Source organism: Rhinolophus sinicus, linkage group LG03 (assembly GCF_036562045.2).
Source record: "Rhinolophus sinicus isolate RSC01 linkage group LG03, ASM3656204v1, whole genome shotgun sequence".
In the NCBI taxonomy this organism is placed as follows: domain Eukaryota; kingdom Metazoa; phylum Chordata; class Mammalia; order Chiroptera; family Rhinolophidae; genus Rhinolophus; species Rhinolophus sinicus.
In genome coordinates this window covers 26719181-26736062 of record NC_133753.1, presented here as the reverse complement: position 1 = coordinate 26736062, position 16882 = coordinate 26719181, and the positions used below count along the sequence as shown (strand labels likewise).

The following is a 16882-nucleotide window of genomic DNA, read 5'->3' as shown; positions in this document are numbered from 1 at the left end:
ATCCCTCACCAGTTTAGCCATTATTCCATTTTTGAAAGTAAGTACTAAAAAGCAAATTAATAGAATTCATCTTTTAATAGGTCACAGAGAAAAACAATATAATCTGATTCCCTCAAAAGATGCCGGAAGACATTTGATTAAATTTCATTTCCATTACTGCTTTGAAAAGTACTTTATAAGATTACATACATCCTTATTCTGGAAAAAAATGTGTATGTGTATCTATAGTTAGTATCATGTATAATCATGCACCACAGCAGGCATTCCTGTTAATGTCATGTTCAGGACAGGGTTTTTCTAATCACCACTATGGAACATTATTTTGGAAGTGTTAGCCAATGTAATTAAACTAGAAAATGAAATAATAGAATTGTTAAGGGTTCTGAAGTACTACACAATTCAGCTCGTTAGCTCAGCCAAGCTTACCTCTTCAGCCTTGTCTTTCATCGTACCACCACCACCTCCACCATCACCAAGTGGGGCTGGGTTTCACGGCATCTTTTTCTCTTAAAGTAGTGTGTCTTAAATATGGATGGTGTATGTATTCTCTTTAAAGGAAAAAATGATTGTATAGTCCTACTTGTTATTTTTATACTTTAACAGTTTAATATGTGCCTTTGTGAAGTTTAGTATAATCACTTTATAGTCTTCATATAATATAAAGAATTTACAAATTAAATGAAGCAAGACTACAGAACAAAATAAAAATTAGCCTTGATGTAATGGATAGTATTTTGCTGGCACTAGATTGCTATGGGTCTAATTTGGTATTTAAATCTGATTTGTATTTTTACTTCAATAACACTAATACAGAAAATGTTTGATAGGTATCTTATATTAAAAAATGTAACTTCAATTGTTTGCTAGTACAGAATAATCAGATTTCATACCTAATTGAAACTTTATCAGCAGGTAAACCTCAAAAGCCAATTACGTAACCTTATCCAATTGTTGGAATTGGCAACAGAAAAAAATTTAATTATATATTTAATACTAAATTATAATGAGCTATTACAAGTTATATGGGCAAATAAGTAGGATGTATATAATATATCTGCTTGCAGCATGGACATGGTACTGGGAAACAGAGCTCAGACTTTTAAGTTCTGCATGTCTGTCTGTATTGGGTGCCCTGGGCTGATCCATGTCTCATTCTACTCTTCCTTTTCAGAATTCACTCAGATCTTTATATGTACCTTTACTCATGTGGTCTTCATTTGTTATGAATGCAATTGTAAACCCAAGTTTGAGAAGTTTGGGAATTGACGAATCAAAATTAAGGAGGTTACTTTAACTGTGCAAATCCTCAGAACCATGAATGTGCCAATCAGTGCACATCGTGACTGCAGGAGATGCATGTACAGTAGGCCTGGTTTCTCACGCTTGCTGCAGTTTGCTAATGAGCATTCCAAGGCAGATCAGTCACATACTGTCATATGCTATAAAATGTATCTTTTCTCTACATTTCCTGGGTCTTTAAAGCATTCGTTTTTCCACTTGGTTTTTTTCCTCCCTTTGTAAGTGATCTCTTTCTCCCTCTCTCTCTCTTTAAGGTACTTACTGTCAACAACGGGAGGTGGAAGCCATAACTGAAGGTGTTGAAGAAGATGAAGGATTTTGCTGTTGTGAACCTGGCCACATTCCTCATGTGCTTTCATTTAATGCTGCATTTAGCCAGCGCTGGCTAGCTTGGGAAGTCATTGTCACCAAGTATATTCTGGAGGGTTATAGCATCACTGACAATAGTGCTGCTTCTATGCTTCAAGTCTTTGATCTTCGGAAAGTACTCACCACCTACTATGTCAAGGTAAGAGTATGCGCCTACTTACATCTTCTAATAATCAGAGGCTCTTCTTGGACAAGACAGATAATAGATACAGATTTTTTTTTTACTATGCTAAATCACTACTTCTATGTAGTGATTTAAATTCTCAGGTATCCAGTCCAGTCAGTAAATTATACCTATAAAGGTCTTGCTATTTCTTTCTTCAGTGAAACTTACTCCATTAGTTCATTAATATTACTAGCTATCATTTGTAGCTCATAGGTGGCAGGCACTGTGCTTAGGGATTCACAGACACATGCATGCATATGTGCTCATATGTGTATCTTACCTAATTCTCTCAAGGAATATTAACGCCCCTGTTTTGCAAATAAACAAGTTAAGAATCAGAAGTTTACTTGCCCGAAGTCCTGTAACTAGCAAGTAAAGTTAGGGATTTAAAACCCAGGCTTGTCTGACTCCCGAGTCCTTGCTGTTCACCACTGCTGTGCTCTGCTTTTGACAAACTGAATAAAAGTATTGCCAGATTTGAGAGGTCACCAAGACCACCCTCACTTGTGACAGCCAACTGCAATTTCAGGGTCCCCAAGACCACTCTCAGGTAAATTCATTTGCTAGAAGGTGTCACAGACGTCAGTAAAGCTATTGCACTCACAGTAGGATTTATTACAGTGGAAGGAAAAAGATTAAAATCAGCCGAGGAAAGGTATAGGGCAGGTCCAGAGACACCAGGACGTGAGCTTCCACTTGTCCTCTCCCAGTGGAGTTGTGCAGACACCTATTTCTCCAGGCAACAATGCGTGACAATATTCACGGAGTGTTGCCAACTAGGGAAGCTCGCCTGAGCCTCAATGTGGAGCGTTTTTATGGAGTGCAGTCATTTAGACATGGTTAACCACACACAGCCAGCCTTATTCTCCAGCTCCTCTAGAGGTCAAGGCTCTAAGCCTCCAGGTGAACAAAGACTCTGTTATCAGGCAGGACATCCCAAGGAATTAGATGTTACCTCCCAGGACTCAAATGCAAAGACTAAACCTATCTTTGGGTGAAATTACCTCTTTACTGCACAAGTATTCTATTGCTAAATTGCTAAAGATTTTACAGAAATACAGTATGGGTATGATTTGGGAGCTTGCAGGTGAAGCCAATATTTTCAAGAGGAAAATGTATGCTAAATTTTGATGACTGGATCTGAATTTTCCATATCTTGTGTTGTTAGCTCTATGGACCACCTTATTTGTGCTGATTGGGGTGAACTTTGAGTCTTCTACTTAATGTTTGGTTAAATTCAATTTTAGGAAGCAGAAGAGATTGATTTTTACGTTTTTCACATGTGTATGCATTTGTGTGTGCATGGCATTTTCTGTCTCTAAATGTGTATATTTCTGTTGTTCTGTTATTAGTTATATTTGTATAACTTGACCTAGGACCACTGGATGAGTTAGTAGGTTTTTATGAGAAATTTCTCAAAATAAATGCACCACAACAAAATCTTTTCACCTCTCTTAAAAGATCCTAAATTCAAAAGATCTAAAATCAATAGACTAGAGTTGTTTTTGAAGTTGCCTTGCTGAATTTATGGTTATGATTTTAAAAGTATTAAATGTTTTTCAACGAGGAAGATCTGACATATATTATTATAGCATTCTTAATATGTATATTATTCTACTGAGCTAGAATATTTGTGAGTTGTACTATCAGTATAAACAGTTGGGATTTATTTACTGAGGAACTAGAGTTAATGCACATTGTGATTTAGCCTGGATTTTTTTTTTTTTTTGTCTTTTCCTCATTAGGGTATCATTTATTATGTTACAACCTCTTCTAAGCTAGAGGAGTGGCTAGCTAATGAGACAATGCAGGAAGGACTACGTCTGTGTGCGGATCGAAATTATGTTGATGTGGACCCTACATTTAATCCAAACATTGATGAAGACTATGACCATCGACTAGCAGGCATATCCAGGGAGAGTTTCTGTGTGATTTACCTCAACTGGATAGAGTATTGCTCTTCCCGAAGAGCAAAGGTAGAGTTTATTTTTTTCTTTTATAACTATTTGGGTCTATTTTTCCAAAGATGGAAAGAATACTCTGTTTGTTATTATGAGGTCAGGTTTTCCAGATCTTCCTTTTTCTGACCGTCTGGGTAAGAGAACCTGTCTGGTTCATTATGTTTGGGCCAAACCAACCAATTGCCCAAACAAATTAAAGTGGCCTCCGTCATTCTTTCATTTGCAGTGTCGTAATCTTATTCCCCAGTTAGCATGCCCTACCCCCTGTGCACAGCCATGTGCACAAATTTAGGTAACATTACATGTAGCACCTTCTTAAAGAACACATTTTGGGGCACCCCCTTCCCCACACACACCAGACTTAAGGATAATTTATATCTTTGTCCCAAATTCAAAGTCTAGACCAATGCAGCAATAGAATTTTCTGTGATGGTGGAAGTGTTCTGTGCTGTTCCAGTATGGCAGTTACTAACCCACCACATGTGGCTATTACTAAACACTTAAAATGTGGCCAGTATGACTAAGGAACTGAATTTAAATTTTTTAAAAATTTTATTGGTTTAAATTTAGGACTAGTGGGCTAGTGACTACCATATTGGACAGGGTTCATCTAGACTATTGGCTTTCAGATTTTAACATGGGTAAAAATGCAGATTCTTGGGCTTTGCCTGAGAGATGCTAATTCTGTAGGTCTAGGCTGGAGACCCCAAATCTGTGTCACCTTGGGTGATTGTAATTCATCTGACTCCTAATCCACACTACTGGGTACCTTGTCTTATCCGAAAGGTAAGGTGAGTTACAGACTTCACCACCTACTACTTTCCTTCTAGGTCTCATGGCTCTCGTGGCTGTGTTGCTCCCCTAGTCAGACTCCATCTAGCATAACCGCAATGCCAAGGCCTGTGGTTCCAAAAGCTGATTGCTCCCACCATTACTGGTTTCCAAGCAGAAGTCTTGTGTAGTTGCACCACCAGTATCGTGTGTTCAGGATTACTCTTGTTTCAGGGAGCATAGGGAGCAACCTTGTCAGCTAGCGCCTTTCCCATGGTCTGGGATATACATACTGTCTGTCTTCAGATGTAGCACCTGCTTAAGTCTTAGGTATGTGGTTTTTATTAGATTTGGGAATTTCAGCCACTAATGTTTTCAAACATTTTTTTCTGTTCTTTTCTCCCCTTTTTTTGGGAACTCCAATTACATTTATATTAGGCTGCCTGATGTCCTACAGCTCACTAAGGCTTTTTTCAATCTCTTGTGTCTGTGTTTAATTTTGCATAATTTCTATTGCTATATATTTTTAGATCCTTTATTTTTTTTCTTCATTGTTTAATATGCCATTAATCCCATCCAGGTATTTTTTTATCTCAGACATTGCATTTTTTTGTATCTCTTGAGATTTAATTTGTATCTTTTAGATAAATCTTCCATGTGTCAACTTAACATGCTGTTATTCCTCTATCATTTGAATTTATGGAATACAATGGTAATAATTCTTTTAATGTCCTTGTTGACTAATTGTAACATCTGTGTCAATTCTGGGTCAGTTTTGATTGATTATTCTTCAATTGTGGGTAATAATTTCCTGCTGCTTTGCCTACCTGATAATTTTGATTGGATGCTAGACTTCATGAATTTTACCTTGATGGATGCTGGATATTTTTGTGTTACTGTAAATATTCTTACTTTGCTATATGTGACACAATTAAATTCCTTGGGGACAGTTTGATACTTTCAGGACTTGCTTTTTCTTAGGTGGGACCAGGGTAGCCTTTAGTCTGGAACTTTCTTCCCCATTACCCAGACAGTACTCTTCTGAGTACTCTAGTAGCTTTACACGAGATTTTCCATTATTCCTTTTTGATAATACTTTTCTTGGCTTTGGGTCTTTGCTGCCTGTGCTGATCAAAAATCTGCTGAAGACTCAGGAGGGGCCCTCTTCACAGACCCAGAGCCTGCTGGCTGTGTAGCTCTCCTCCTCATCACTTTGCCTGCAAACTCTGGCCGCCTCAGCCTCCCCAGACTACCAGCTGTATCCTCAACGTGGAGACCTCGAGGTTCCGCCTCTGTTCCCCTTCTTGTGCTGTGGCCTAGAAACTCTTGTAGGGCCGCCTCTTTTGTTTTTCCTCTTTCAGGGATTAGTTTCCAGTATCTCAAAACCATTGTTTCATATATTCTGAATATATGGTCTTGGTTGCTCAGGTACAACAAGGGTAAATCTGGTCTTCATTGCTCTGTCTTGGTCAGATGCAGAAGCTAGAACTAAATTAAAAAAATTGTTTTTTCATCACAAAAGCAATACATTCTCAGAAAGTTAACTAGGTTGGGGAGCAAGGGAGACAGAAAAGAAAATCATCCGTAATTTTATTACCCATTATAATCACCTTTAATATTATTTTGTTCATATAAATCGAAGTCTGTACATACCCCCCCTTTATATTTCTTTTCCATTTCTTAATAGGAAAACAAGTGCTCTCAAATTCTTTATCTACTGTTTTGTAATTGGACTCAAAGTTCCATCAAAGATCCTGCTTGATGAAACTAGGATATATAGTATAAGAGATAATATATCTTTGAAACCACTCTAATTGACAAGCAGATAGAGTATCTTATACTTACTATTAACTAAATTTCTCAATTGATGGTAATTAAATTTAGTGAACATAAGTTAATAAAGGCAAAAATACATACCACTGGCAAAGTTAGGGTAATTAAGCTCATTATTAGCCTATGTCTGCTTTTTCAATGTTAGCATACATTATTAGAGTCACCTGGAATGTGGTTGCTGACCACCATCTCCAGAATTTGATTTCATAGATCTGAAGTGGCCCAAGAATTTGCCTTTCTAATAAGTTCCCAGGTGATGCTGATATTGTGTCCTAGGACTAACTACACTTTGAAAACCATTGTCCTCGATGGTTTCTCAGTAATTGAGATGCTATCAAGATTTTCTTTAGTATTATATAAGGTGCACCATTTTGTTTATATTTATGTGTTATATGTGAAATATTTGTATATACTAGTAAATAATCAAGATATGCAGTGGTTTAAAAAAAGGTTGAGGGGAAGCACTATTCTACAGATACCAATTTAATTTTCTTTACTATGGTTATGATCTTAATAGGCTAATGCAGCTGTCACTAATAGCCTGCCTTGCCAGGTTAAGTCCAGAAATAACTAATTACTAGATAACATATATTCTTAGGAGAGGGCAATGTCAGTAATGATGTATATCAGTAAATACTCTGAGGTGTTTAATTAAAATCCTAAGACTCTGTACACCCAGTTCTTTTTCAGTATGTCCTAGTATTATAAAGTACTAGATTTTATTTAAAGAGTCCAGAGAACCTCCTCATATACATTGATGCTTCATTTTATACTGTTTTGTTAAGTTTCTTTGTATTAGAACTTTTATTTGAAGAGATAGAAATTATGTACTAGTTGAGTTTCTCATCCTCTCTGATTTATTAAATATATTCTGGTTTGTTAAATGCTTATATGCCTTTTTGATTAACGTTCTTTGTGTTTTTTATTTTTTGAGGTATAATTGACATACAACGTTGTATTATTTCCAGGTATACAACATAATGATTCAGTGTTTGTATATAGTGGAAAATGGTCACCACAGTAAGTCTAGTTAACATCCGTCACCATACATAGTTACACATTTTTTCCTTGTGATGACAACTTTTAAGATCTACTCTCTTACCAACTTTCAAATATGCAATACAGTATTACTAACTATAGTCACCATGCTGTACATTAAATCACCGTGACTTTCTTATTTTATAACTGGAAGTTTGTACCTTTTGACCCCCTTCACCTCATTCTTTGTTTTTTGTTTTTTTTTAAGCCACTGGATGTGGACAAAGAATCCTCCTTGGTGACTCTTTGTTATGGACTATGTGTTCTGGGACGGAGAGCTTTGGGGACTGCATCCCACCATATGTCCAGGTAAGAAAGGCATGTCTCTTTTTAGGGAGAGAGGGTGGGAAGCTGTATAACTGAAATCTGAAAAATCTGAATTTTTCATGGAAGCATTCTATGCTGATTTATTTTAAAAGTCTCCTCAGATGTTGTATAGATCATTTTACTGAACATAGTTGAGTTCTAAGTGTTTAACAGAACTGGCTTTTAAAATTGACATACACGTGAGCAACTAGTGATAATGAGAATTTAACACATTTAAGACATTTAAAAAAATAATCACTTCATAACATTTGGTCTCCCCCCATATGCATCTGTTTTTCTAATAATTCATCTCTTTTTTATTTTTCTGTATTTTCTTGCAATTTTTGTCTAGAGCATTTATACTTTTAATATAGCTGTGCATTAGATTTTGGAACTCTAAATATAAACTAGATTTCTTGACATATGCATCCAAATGAATTAGAATTAAGAAATACCGTGTATTTTAAATTTCTTCTGTGATTATTACGTGTTTTCCATTAGGCCCTCCTTAATTTCTTTTAACTTATAGACTCTTTGCCTGTCGTTTATTTTCGTGGGCTCACTGTTACAATGATTCACAAACAGCGTTCCCAGATCAGAAGACCCTGTGACTTGTAATGATGATTCAGGGGTGCTGACCTTGGTTCTTGGAATCTGTATTTTTAAAACCTCCCAAATGATTGTGATGCACAGCCAGATGTAAGAATCCATGTAATGGAAGACCTTTGTCAATGTGAACTTTTATCTCCAATCTTAACAGTAATTTAGAGTCATTCCTCTATGGATTGCATGCGCTATTTAAGGGAGATTTCCGTATTTCTTCAATTCGAGATGAATGGATTTTTGCTGACATGGAATTGCTAAGAAAAGTAGTTGTCCCTGGAATTCGTATGTCCATTAAACTTCATCAGGTAAGAAGAGGAAATTTCTAATGCATCGCTGCTGTTTAATGGTACTTCTTCATTTGACTTCCAAGTTATGTTTCTTAGGAACCTTTTGAGAAGGATTCTAATTTGAAACAAAGAAAAACATAATTCATGGCAAGATAGTAAATCTTAGAAGCCTGCACCTGTGTTTCTAACCGTAAATTTGAAGATTAATATTAGAGAGTGACTGGTGTGAGCATGAGCTTGAGAAAAAATGTAAGCAGTGACAAACTGGAAATAAGTCTTTGGCTTCTGTAATACTTGCTTTGACTTCATGTAGTTATAATTCACACCTCTTCCGTGAGTGACTGTTGGCTCACTCCCAGTGCAGTGTAGCAGCATCTCAGGAGTCTGATAAGTGCTGCTGTTACTGAACTGTGTTTCATTTAACATGTTATATAGAATAATAGATGGTTAGGACAGATTTAGCCTTAGGTAAATAATCCTAGTAGGGGAAAAAAATTAAAGTGAGGCCCCAAAATGTATATCCAAAGCCCTGGATCATTTCAAGGATGTATTTTGAAATTAAGTACAGTAATTCCTCACTTAACGTTGTCAATAGATTCTTGGAAACTGTGACTTTAAGCCCAATGAAGCTTAAACCAGTTTTACCATAGACTAATTGATATAAACGAGAGTTAAGTTCCTATGGTATATTTCTGGTCACAAAAACATCACCAAACTTCTAAATAAAACTCCAAAACACTTCCAGTATTAAATACTGAAATTAATGTGAGATATATATACATTTAAGAAAGGTGAATAAAAACAAATAAGATAATTGTTTTTCAACCTGATTATTTCAGTTTAGGTCGCCTCTCCCAGCAGCTCAGGCAGCAAGACGAGAACTAACCCTGAACAGACGCCATTCCGTCACAGGGCACACTCACACCCGCACGCACACCCACACTCACCCTGGGACAACATAGACACAGCAGTTCATCTCATGTGCACATCCTTGGGATGTGGGAGGAAACCGGAGGCCCAGAGAAAACACACGCACACATGGGGAGAACATGCAGACTCCACACAGACAGTGGCATCGGCCAGGAATTGATTTTTTTTCTTATGAACATTATAACAAAACGATGTAATTTGAGAACTTGCTGTGCTGGCACTTGCTGCTCTAATCATTTCACTTGATAGTAGTTAATCAGATCTGATTAGAGACCACATGATAAGACTCATTAAAATGTATCTGCTATGCTCAAATCTGATTGAATCTGTTTTTCCCAAATAAAAGGTGAATTACTCTTCAAGTAATTTTACTATGATCAAAAGTGTTGGAATGAAGTTAATGTCCCACATTATTTAGGAACGTTACTAATAAGGGATATATTATTTTAAAAGCTCTGTGAAAAATGGAATACTGTTTTGAGGATGATGGGAAAAATACATATTTGGGATCAAATAGAATCGTCCATCTTCAGACTAGCGTTAAAATTCTGAAACAAAATTCAGTGTATTTAAAAGAAAATGGTAATGATCTCAGATTAAAATGTTTTTAAAACTTCAGAGTTTCTCAGAAGGTACCAATTATTTCTCTGCTATGTAAGAGATACTCTTTTATACATAGCATAGTTATCTAACAGTTCCTGACAGACATCTTCGGTTAATTCTAGACATTGTGATAGGCACAGAATTCAAAGCCTCTGATACCTGAGGTCTCTGCCTCTAGTCTCTCCCTGCAAGTACTCCTGACTGTTGCTGTCAGGTCCATATCCTTACATGTTCCTTTGGCTATGGCATTATTGCCTGTGGCACTGGGTCTCTGTCATATAATCAGGCCCAACACACTTGGGTACAGCACACAACGTTAGCCACAACTGACAAACAGGGAGGGTAAGGAGGTAGAATCGGGAACCCGGGAGCCATGGAGGGCTGTGGCGGGGAGGAGATAGAGAATGCAATCTGAATTTCTGAAATGATATGTTATTAAGGAAACACAAGAATATATTGGCTGCCTTCATGTTTATAATTGAGAGGGTGATAAATTTTATATCCAGGTAAAGTAACTCATTTGTACTCAAGCCAACTGATGGGAATATGTGCTTTCTGAAGGGGAGATGAGTGAGAGCAAAAAGGCAATATCCTCAAGGATGCACGTCCAGGTCTGAGGTTAGCCTACCTGAGAATAATAAATGTTTTTATGGTACATGTGAAGTGCTTCATAGTGTAAAAAGTTCTCCAATACGCTATTTCAGCTAACTCTTAAAACAACCTTGTCAAGTTGATTAAGCTGATACTGGCTTAATCACACATATCAAAACAACCTCAAATAGGGTTAGCTGCTTCCTAGGTTTAGAAAATTAGTAAATGGTAATGCCAGGATATAAACACATTTTTTAGAGTATTTTTTATGTAGTTTATCTCTAAGAATATTAACATGTGCTAATTTGAAATACAGAAACCAATTTTTAAGAATTTTCATTTAGTAACTGATTTAATAATTACAGAAGATTTTATCATCCTGGAGGTCATTTTCTTCTTTTCCTAAAAAAGATAAATTTTTATTCTTTGTAAAGGATCATTTCACCTCTCCAGACGAGTACGATGACCCTACTGTGCTCTATGAAGCCATTGTATCTCATGAAAAAAACCTCGTGATAGCCCATGAAGGGGACCCTGCGTGGCGGAGTGCAGTCCTTGCCAACTCTCCCTCCCTACTTGCTTTGCGGCATGTCATGGATGATGGCACCAACGAATATAAAATCATCATGCTCAACAGGCGCTACCTGAGCTTCAGAGTCATTCAAGTAAGTTTCTGAGGCACTTACTGGCACCTAAAGAAATTGGAACTTAGATAACCTTATCCAAACTTTTAAAAAGTAGTTGAAACTCTTTTATAGGGAAAAAAAATGACCATACTGCATTAGCATTTATTGTTTATGAGCACTTAATTTGACTTATTTTGTCAGTGATTTAGTCTGTCCTCTGAAATTTTCTCATGTGCCATAAAGCCTTAACATTTTTGCTTAGTTCTGTTTTGACAATCTGTCGTCTATTATATGTTATTTGGGCAGAATCTCTTAAAACATCAGCTCCATATTGCTAATATGATGTGATTCCTAGGTTGCAAAATAATACCAGAGTTTGTACTTAATAGAGATCAGTAGATGGTTTCCTCTGATATTTCCATGGATTTTTTGTTTGTGTGTTTGGTTTTTTAAATATCTCAGGACTTTAGCAGACTTCATCTCTGAAATTTTAATTTGATAGTTTGTAATAGTTTATTTTTTTCTTTACTTCATTTAATCAAGTCACAAACATTCTTTCAACTCTAAGTATTTGTTACCTCTCATTTCTATCAAAAATGTTTATTATCCCAGTTACAAAATTCAGTGCTTCAATAAATTGGGAAACTAAATGGACTACATTTCTACTTGTTATTTTACAAGACAGAGCAGAGGGAAGAACTTGAACTCCTCTTCAAATGTGGCCAAGTTCTATTTGTTTCCTGCTTTACACAGTTGGTTATCATAACGTCTTTTGTACCCCTCCCATTTCTGCTCTTCTGTTTATATGAATTTTGTTCTTAGCCCCTTAACATAATTCTCATGTGTTCTGGTTTTCAGGTGAATAAGGAATGTGTCCGAGGTCTTTGGGCAGGTCAACAGCAGGAGCTTGTTTTCCTACGTAATCGTAACCCAGAGAGAGGTAGCATCCAAAATGCAAAGCAAGCTCTGAGAAACATGATAAACTCATCTTGTGATCAACCTATTGGTTACCCAATCTTTGTCTCACCCCTGACAACTTCTTACTCTGACAGCCATGAGCAGCTTAAAAAAATTCTTGGGGGACCTATCAGTTTGGGAAATATCAGAAACTTCATAGTGTCAACATGGCACAGGTGAGCCATCGGGTTGCATTTTTCAGTGGTGGTGTGTCCTGCCTGTCTTAAGCTAGGCAGTGTGCATTACCATCACCTGGAAAGGTTATAGGAAAATCACAGGTGCCGTGGCACAATATAAATCTATTATATCTGAACTTTAGGAAAAAGAGTCTGAGCTTTGTATCTTCAAACTTTTACTCGATAAATCTAATGTACAACTCTGGTTAAGAACCACTGCTTTAGCATTTACTACGGTCTTGAATAGTTCCCTTTGTTTAATTTTTTTGGCTCTCCATTGCAGCATATTGCCATAATTACTAGAATGTGTGGGTCAGCAAACAGGGCGAATTAGAGAAAACTTGTGCAAATTGATTCCTTTCTTCTATTTTATTTTGTTCCAGCAGTAGGGGGTGCATTCTATACATGTTGAAACTCCTGGTTGTGCAGTGCAGACACTACTGCCATTTTAACAATCCAATCATCGTTCAAATCACAAATCTGAGGTGTCATCAAGAATGCACATGAATTTTTTCTTTGCCTTTTGTCTAGTAAATTACGATGTATGTATGGTACAGGAACATCGTAATTTGGTGGCTGATGAAGAAAAATCACAGAATATTATTTTCAACTTCTTAAGAGTTGTTCAGATCCTTAAATCAGAGCTTAAGAAAAACACAATCTTGGATTTAAAGCAACAGACTCTCAAATAGGTGTTTTTAAAGTCTTCTAGGAATACCCACCATTAAAGAGTAAAGTTGTACCATTTTATCATCATGGATGATGGCACCAATCTCTATTCAGACAGAAGGAAGAATACAAACCAGGATAGTGTTCAAAGAAATGTATTTTTCAAAAAATGTGTTGTGCTGGTGGAAATGCCTTGTTTGCCCAGGACTGAGTGGTTTCCTGGGATGTAGGCTTTTCAATGCTTAAATCAAAACTGTCATCGGCAAACCAGGACAGTTGGTCACCTTACACACTAATAAAAACATTTTTTTTTTAAAAGGGAAAATCTCTGCAGCAGCTCCCTTCAGGTGTGCTGCAGCATAAATTAGGGTTAGTTTAAATAGATGAGGTCTTCAGGTGCTGCATATTTCAGAGGCACTGAACAGACACTGGCAAGAATTCCATGTCCAGCTGTGATCTTAATGGTACAACTGTGTTATGTACAGTTCTTTATTATACTGGGTGTAGGAAAGATGATAGATTATGTAAAAGTGGAATCACTTGGGAGTATTGAGGCAGTGAATATAAGATGAGGGTATGAAAACATAGCAGACTTTTTTTGTTCCTAATACTGATTGCACTATAAAGACTTTCAAGGGTGAACATTAGTAGCATTAAACATTCAGAATTGCTGGAAAAAGAATAAAATAGCTATCTTGAAGTGATCTTGGGATAATACCTCCTACTCTGGTATTTGTTCTTAGGTTAAGGAAAGGTTGTGGAGCTGGATGTAACAGTGGTGGCAATATTGAAGATGCTGATACTGGAGGTGGGACTTCCTGCACTAGTAACAATGCAACAGCTGTCAATGATCCTCACAGCAGCGTGCCTCAAGGAAGCACCGGAAACCCAAGCCAGGGATTAGGCTCAGGACTCCATCCGCCTGTCACATCGTACCCTCCACCACTCGGTAACATGAAACAAAATTACGTGTATAGTGATAGCTGTAGGGTTCAGTTAGTATGTGTGTATAAAGAGGATGATATATTACCTAATTGGAAGTATATAAATGGAAATTTTGTTTGATTTCTAGGTGGTCATTATCCTACTTGTTTATCTTAATCATTATATATATTATTTGAACTGTTTCTTTGAAAGTATCCTTTTTAAAGGCTAATAATATGTAATTGATATAATTCATTTAACTTCTCTCCTGTTGGACAATGATTTGAATGTTGTAATAATCTTTGTATATAAATCTTTGAATCATATATTATTCTCTTAGGCTGCAGACTTTAAAAATGGAATCACCATGTCAAAGTTTATGAGAATATTTAAGATTCTTGATATATTGTGTCAAAAATCTTGCCAGAAATTTCTTTGCCAATTGGTACTCTCAACCAGTCATATATAGGAATGCCCATCTAGTAAACTTTCACCAGCTTTGCGTATTATCAGTTCCCACTTCTGCTTCCTGTTGCTCAGCAGGACAGGAGAAGAGGTAGAGTAGTCTTTATTTTATTGTTTTAATTTGCATTGCTCTGACACCTGAGATTGGAAGCTTTTAAAGGAGTTTGTCAGCTGTTCCTCTTTCTGAAGTGCCTATTGTTTCTTCCCCATTTTTCTATTTGGTTATCTTTTTCTTATTTGGGTTTATATTTTCTGGATTTGAGCTCTTTGTTAGTTTTCTGTACTACAGATGTCTTTTCCCATTCTGTCTCTTGGCTTTCCATTCACTTCTTGTGAAGAGTGGCTTGCCACTTTTTGGTGAGAAGTTCTTAATTTTAATGTAGAGAAATTTACTGATCTTTTCCTTTATGATTAGTACTTTTTATATCCTATATAAGAAAATTTTAAGATCCCAAAAGAAGGTATTCTTTCACTAATTTACCTTTTACATCCACAAGAGATCCACAATCCACCTGGTATGCAGCAAGAATCAGAATTCATCTGTTTCCATATGGCTGGTTAGTTGCCAGCACTGTCCTTTTCCCCACTTCTCATGGATCAAAATCTTAAGATAATTTACTTCAGTTGAAAAAATCCAGTGGCACTGGAATTGTTAAGACTCTAAATAGATGTATGATCAACATTTTGTAGGTTATTTATTAACTTTTGAGTAAAAACCTAAAACTTTCAATGTACTTCCTTAAATGTACCTTTAGTTCTGGCATTGATTGGCTCTATTTATTTTCAGATAAAAAAAGTACATGTAGCTATTTTTTCAATATAATTAATAATTGTTTTCTAATCTTCACATCACTTATGAGTCAGGAAAAGGACAAATCTGAAGAATCATATCAAGCCATTTGACAAAGGACACAGAAGAACCTGCTGTTCAGCATCACTGATGATTCATATTTATTAGTAATCCCTTATGTATATGAAAATTACAATGTGGTATCACTGTCTGTCTGTAGGCAGTGTAGCTTCTCTTTGGGATAGGTTGTAAGGGTATTTATACTTGCCACTTACCATGTTTCCACGAAAATAAAATCGGGTCTTATATTAAGTTTTGCTCCAAAAGATGCATTAGGCCTTATGTTCAGGGGATGTCATCCTGAAAAATCATGCTAGGGCTTATTTTCTGGTTAGGTCTTATTTTCAGGGAAACACAGTAGTAGATTCTTAATAAATATTTCTCAGTCTCATTTCCATGAGATATTTCTAATGTATTAAAAAGGTATTCTTATTATCCTGAAATACTTCTATGAAAGATATTTTAGGATTTATCCCAACCTTAAATAGTGACATTTGCTGTAAATTATTTAATTTTGTCTTTCTTTTGCTCCAGAATTTGAATTTTAAAATGCTTCGGCAAATAAAAATTATATTATAAAAACCATACAAGAAAACATATCTCATCTATTTATTTCTTTTTGACAACTTTAAAAATTTTAGGTATAAATGTTAAGTTCAATAAATCCAAGTAATTGCTTAAGGGAGGAAGTTGTAGAAACTACAAAAAAAAGAAGAAGAGTTGTGTTTGAATCACTCAGAATGAGTGCTGGCCTTTCTTCTTCCCTAGGCACCAGCCACAGCTCTCACTCTGTACAGTCAGGCCTGGTCAGACAGTCCCCCGCTCGGGCCTCCGTAGCCAGCCAGTCTTCGTACTGCTACAGCAGCCGCCATTCATCCCTCCGGATGTCCACCACAGGATTCGTGCCTTGCCGGCGCTCTTCTACTAGTCAGATATCGCTTCGGAACTTACCGTCATCCATCCAGTCCCGTCTCTCTATGGTGAACCAGATGGAGCCCTCCGGTCAGAGTGGCATGGCCTACGTGCAGCACGGCCTTCCTTCTTCCAGCAGCTCCAGCCAAAGCATCCCAGCCTGCAAACATCACACTCTCGTGGGCTTTCTTGGGACAGATGGAGGTCAGAGCAGTGTCGCTGATGCACAGCCAGGAAACACCTTAAGTCCTGCCAATAACTCACACGCCAAAAAGGGGGAGGTGATTTACAGAGTGCAAGTGAGTAAGCCGGGAATTCTTTTTGCACTTTCTGTTACTCATTTGTTTTTATTTCTTGTTGGTTGAGTGAAGGACTCTTGTGAAAACATAACCTTATATTACTTAGTCTGAAGACTAAGCCATTCTTGAATATTCAAAAAGTTTCTGCCAGCGTAAAACCTGAAAGTAAGCAGGTTTTCAGTGGTAATATTCGTTCACTAGTCAGTCATTGTCGTGTGGCTATTGCAGTAGGTCTACCAGTAGG

At 36.7% G+C, this 16882-nt stretch overlaps 1 protein-coding gene across 1 annotated transcript in view; it reads left to right on the top strand.

Annotated features, from left to right (window-relative positions):
• PCNX1 (pecanex 1) overlaps positions 1-16882 on the top strand; it is a 130287-nt gene that overhangs the window by 107304 nt on the left and 6101 nt on the right. Inside the window, exons 25-32 of the mRNA XM_074329172.1 lie at positions 1553-1807; positions 3580-3810; positions 7646-7746; positions 8504-8654; positions 11195-11425; positions 12245-12519; positions 13932-14137; positions 16196-16638. Coding sequence (XP_074185273.1) covers positions 1553-1807; positions 3580-3810; positions 7646-7746; positions 8504-8654; positions 11195-11425; positions 12245-12519; positions 13932-14137; positions 16196-16638 — 1893 coding nt within the window. The remainder of the gene's footprint in view (positions 1-1552; positions 1808-3579; positions 3811-7645; positions 7747-8503; positions 8655-11194; positions 11426-12244; positions 12520-13931; positions 14138-16195; positions 16639-16882) is intronic.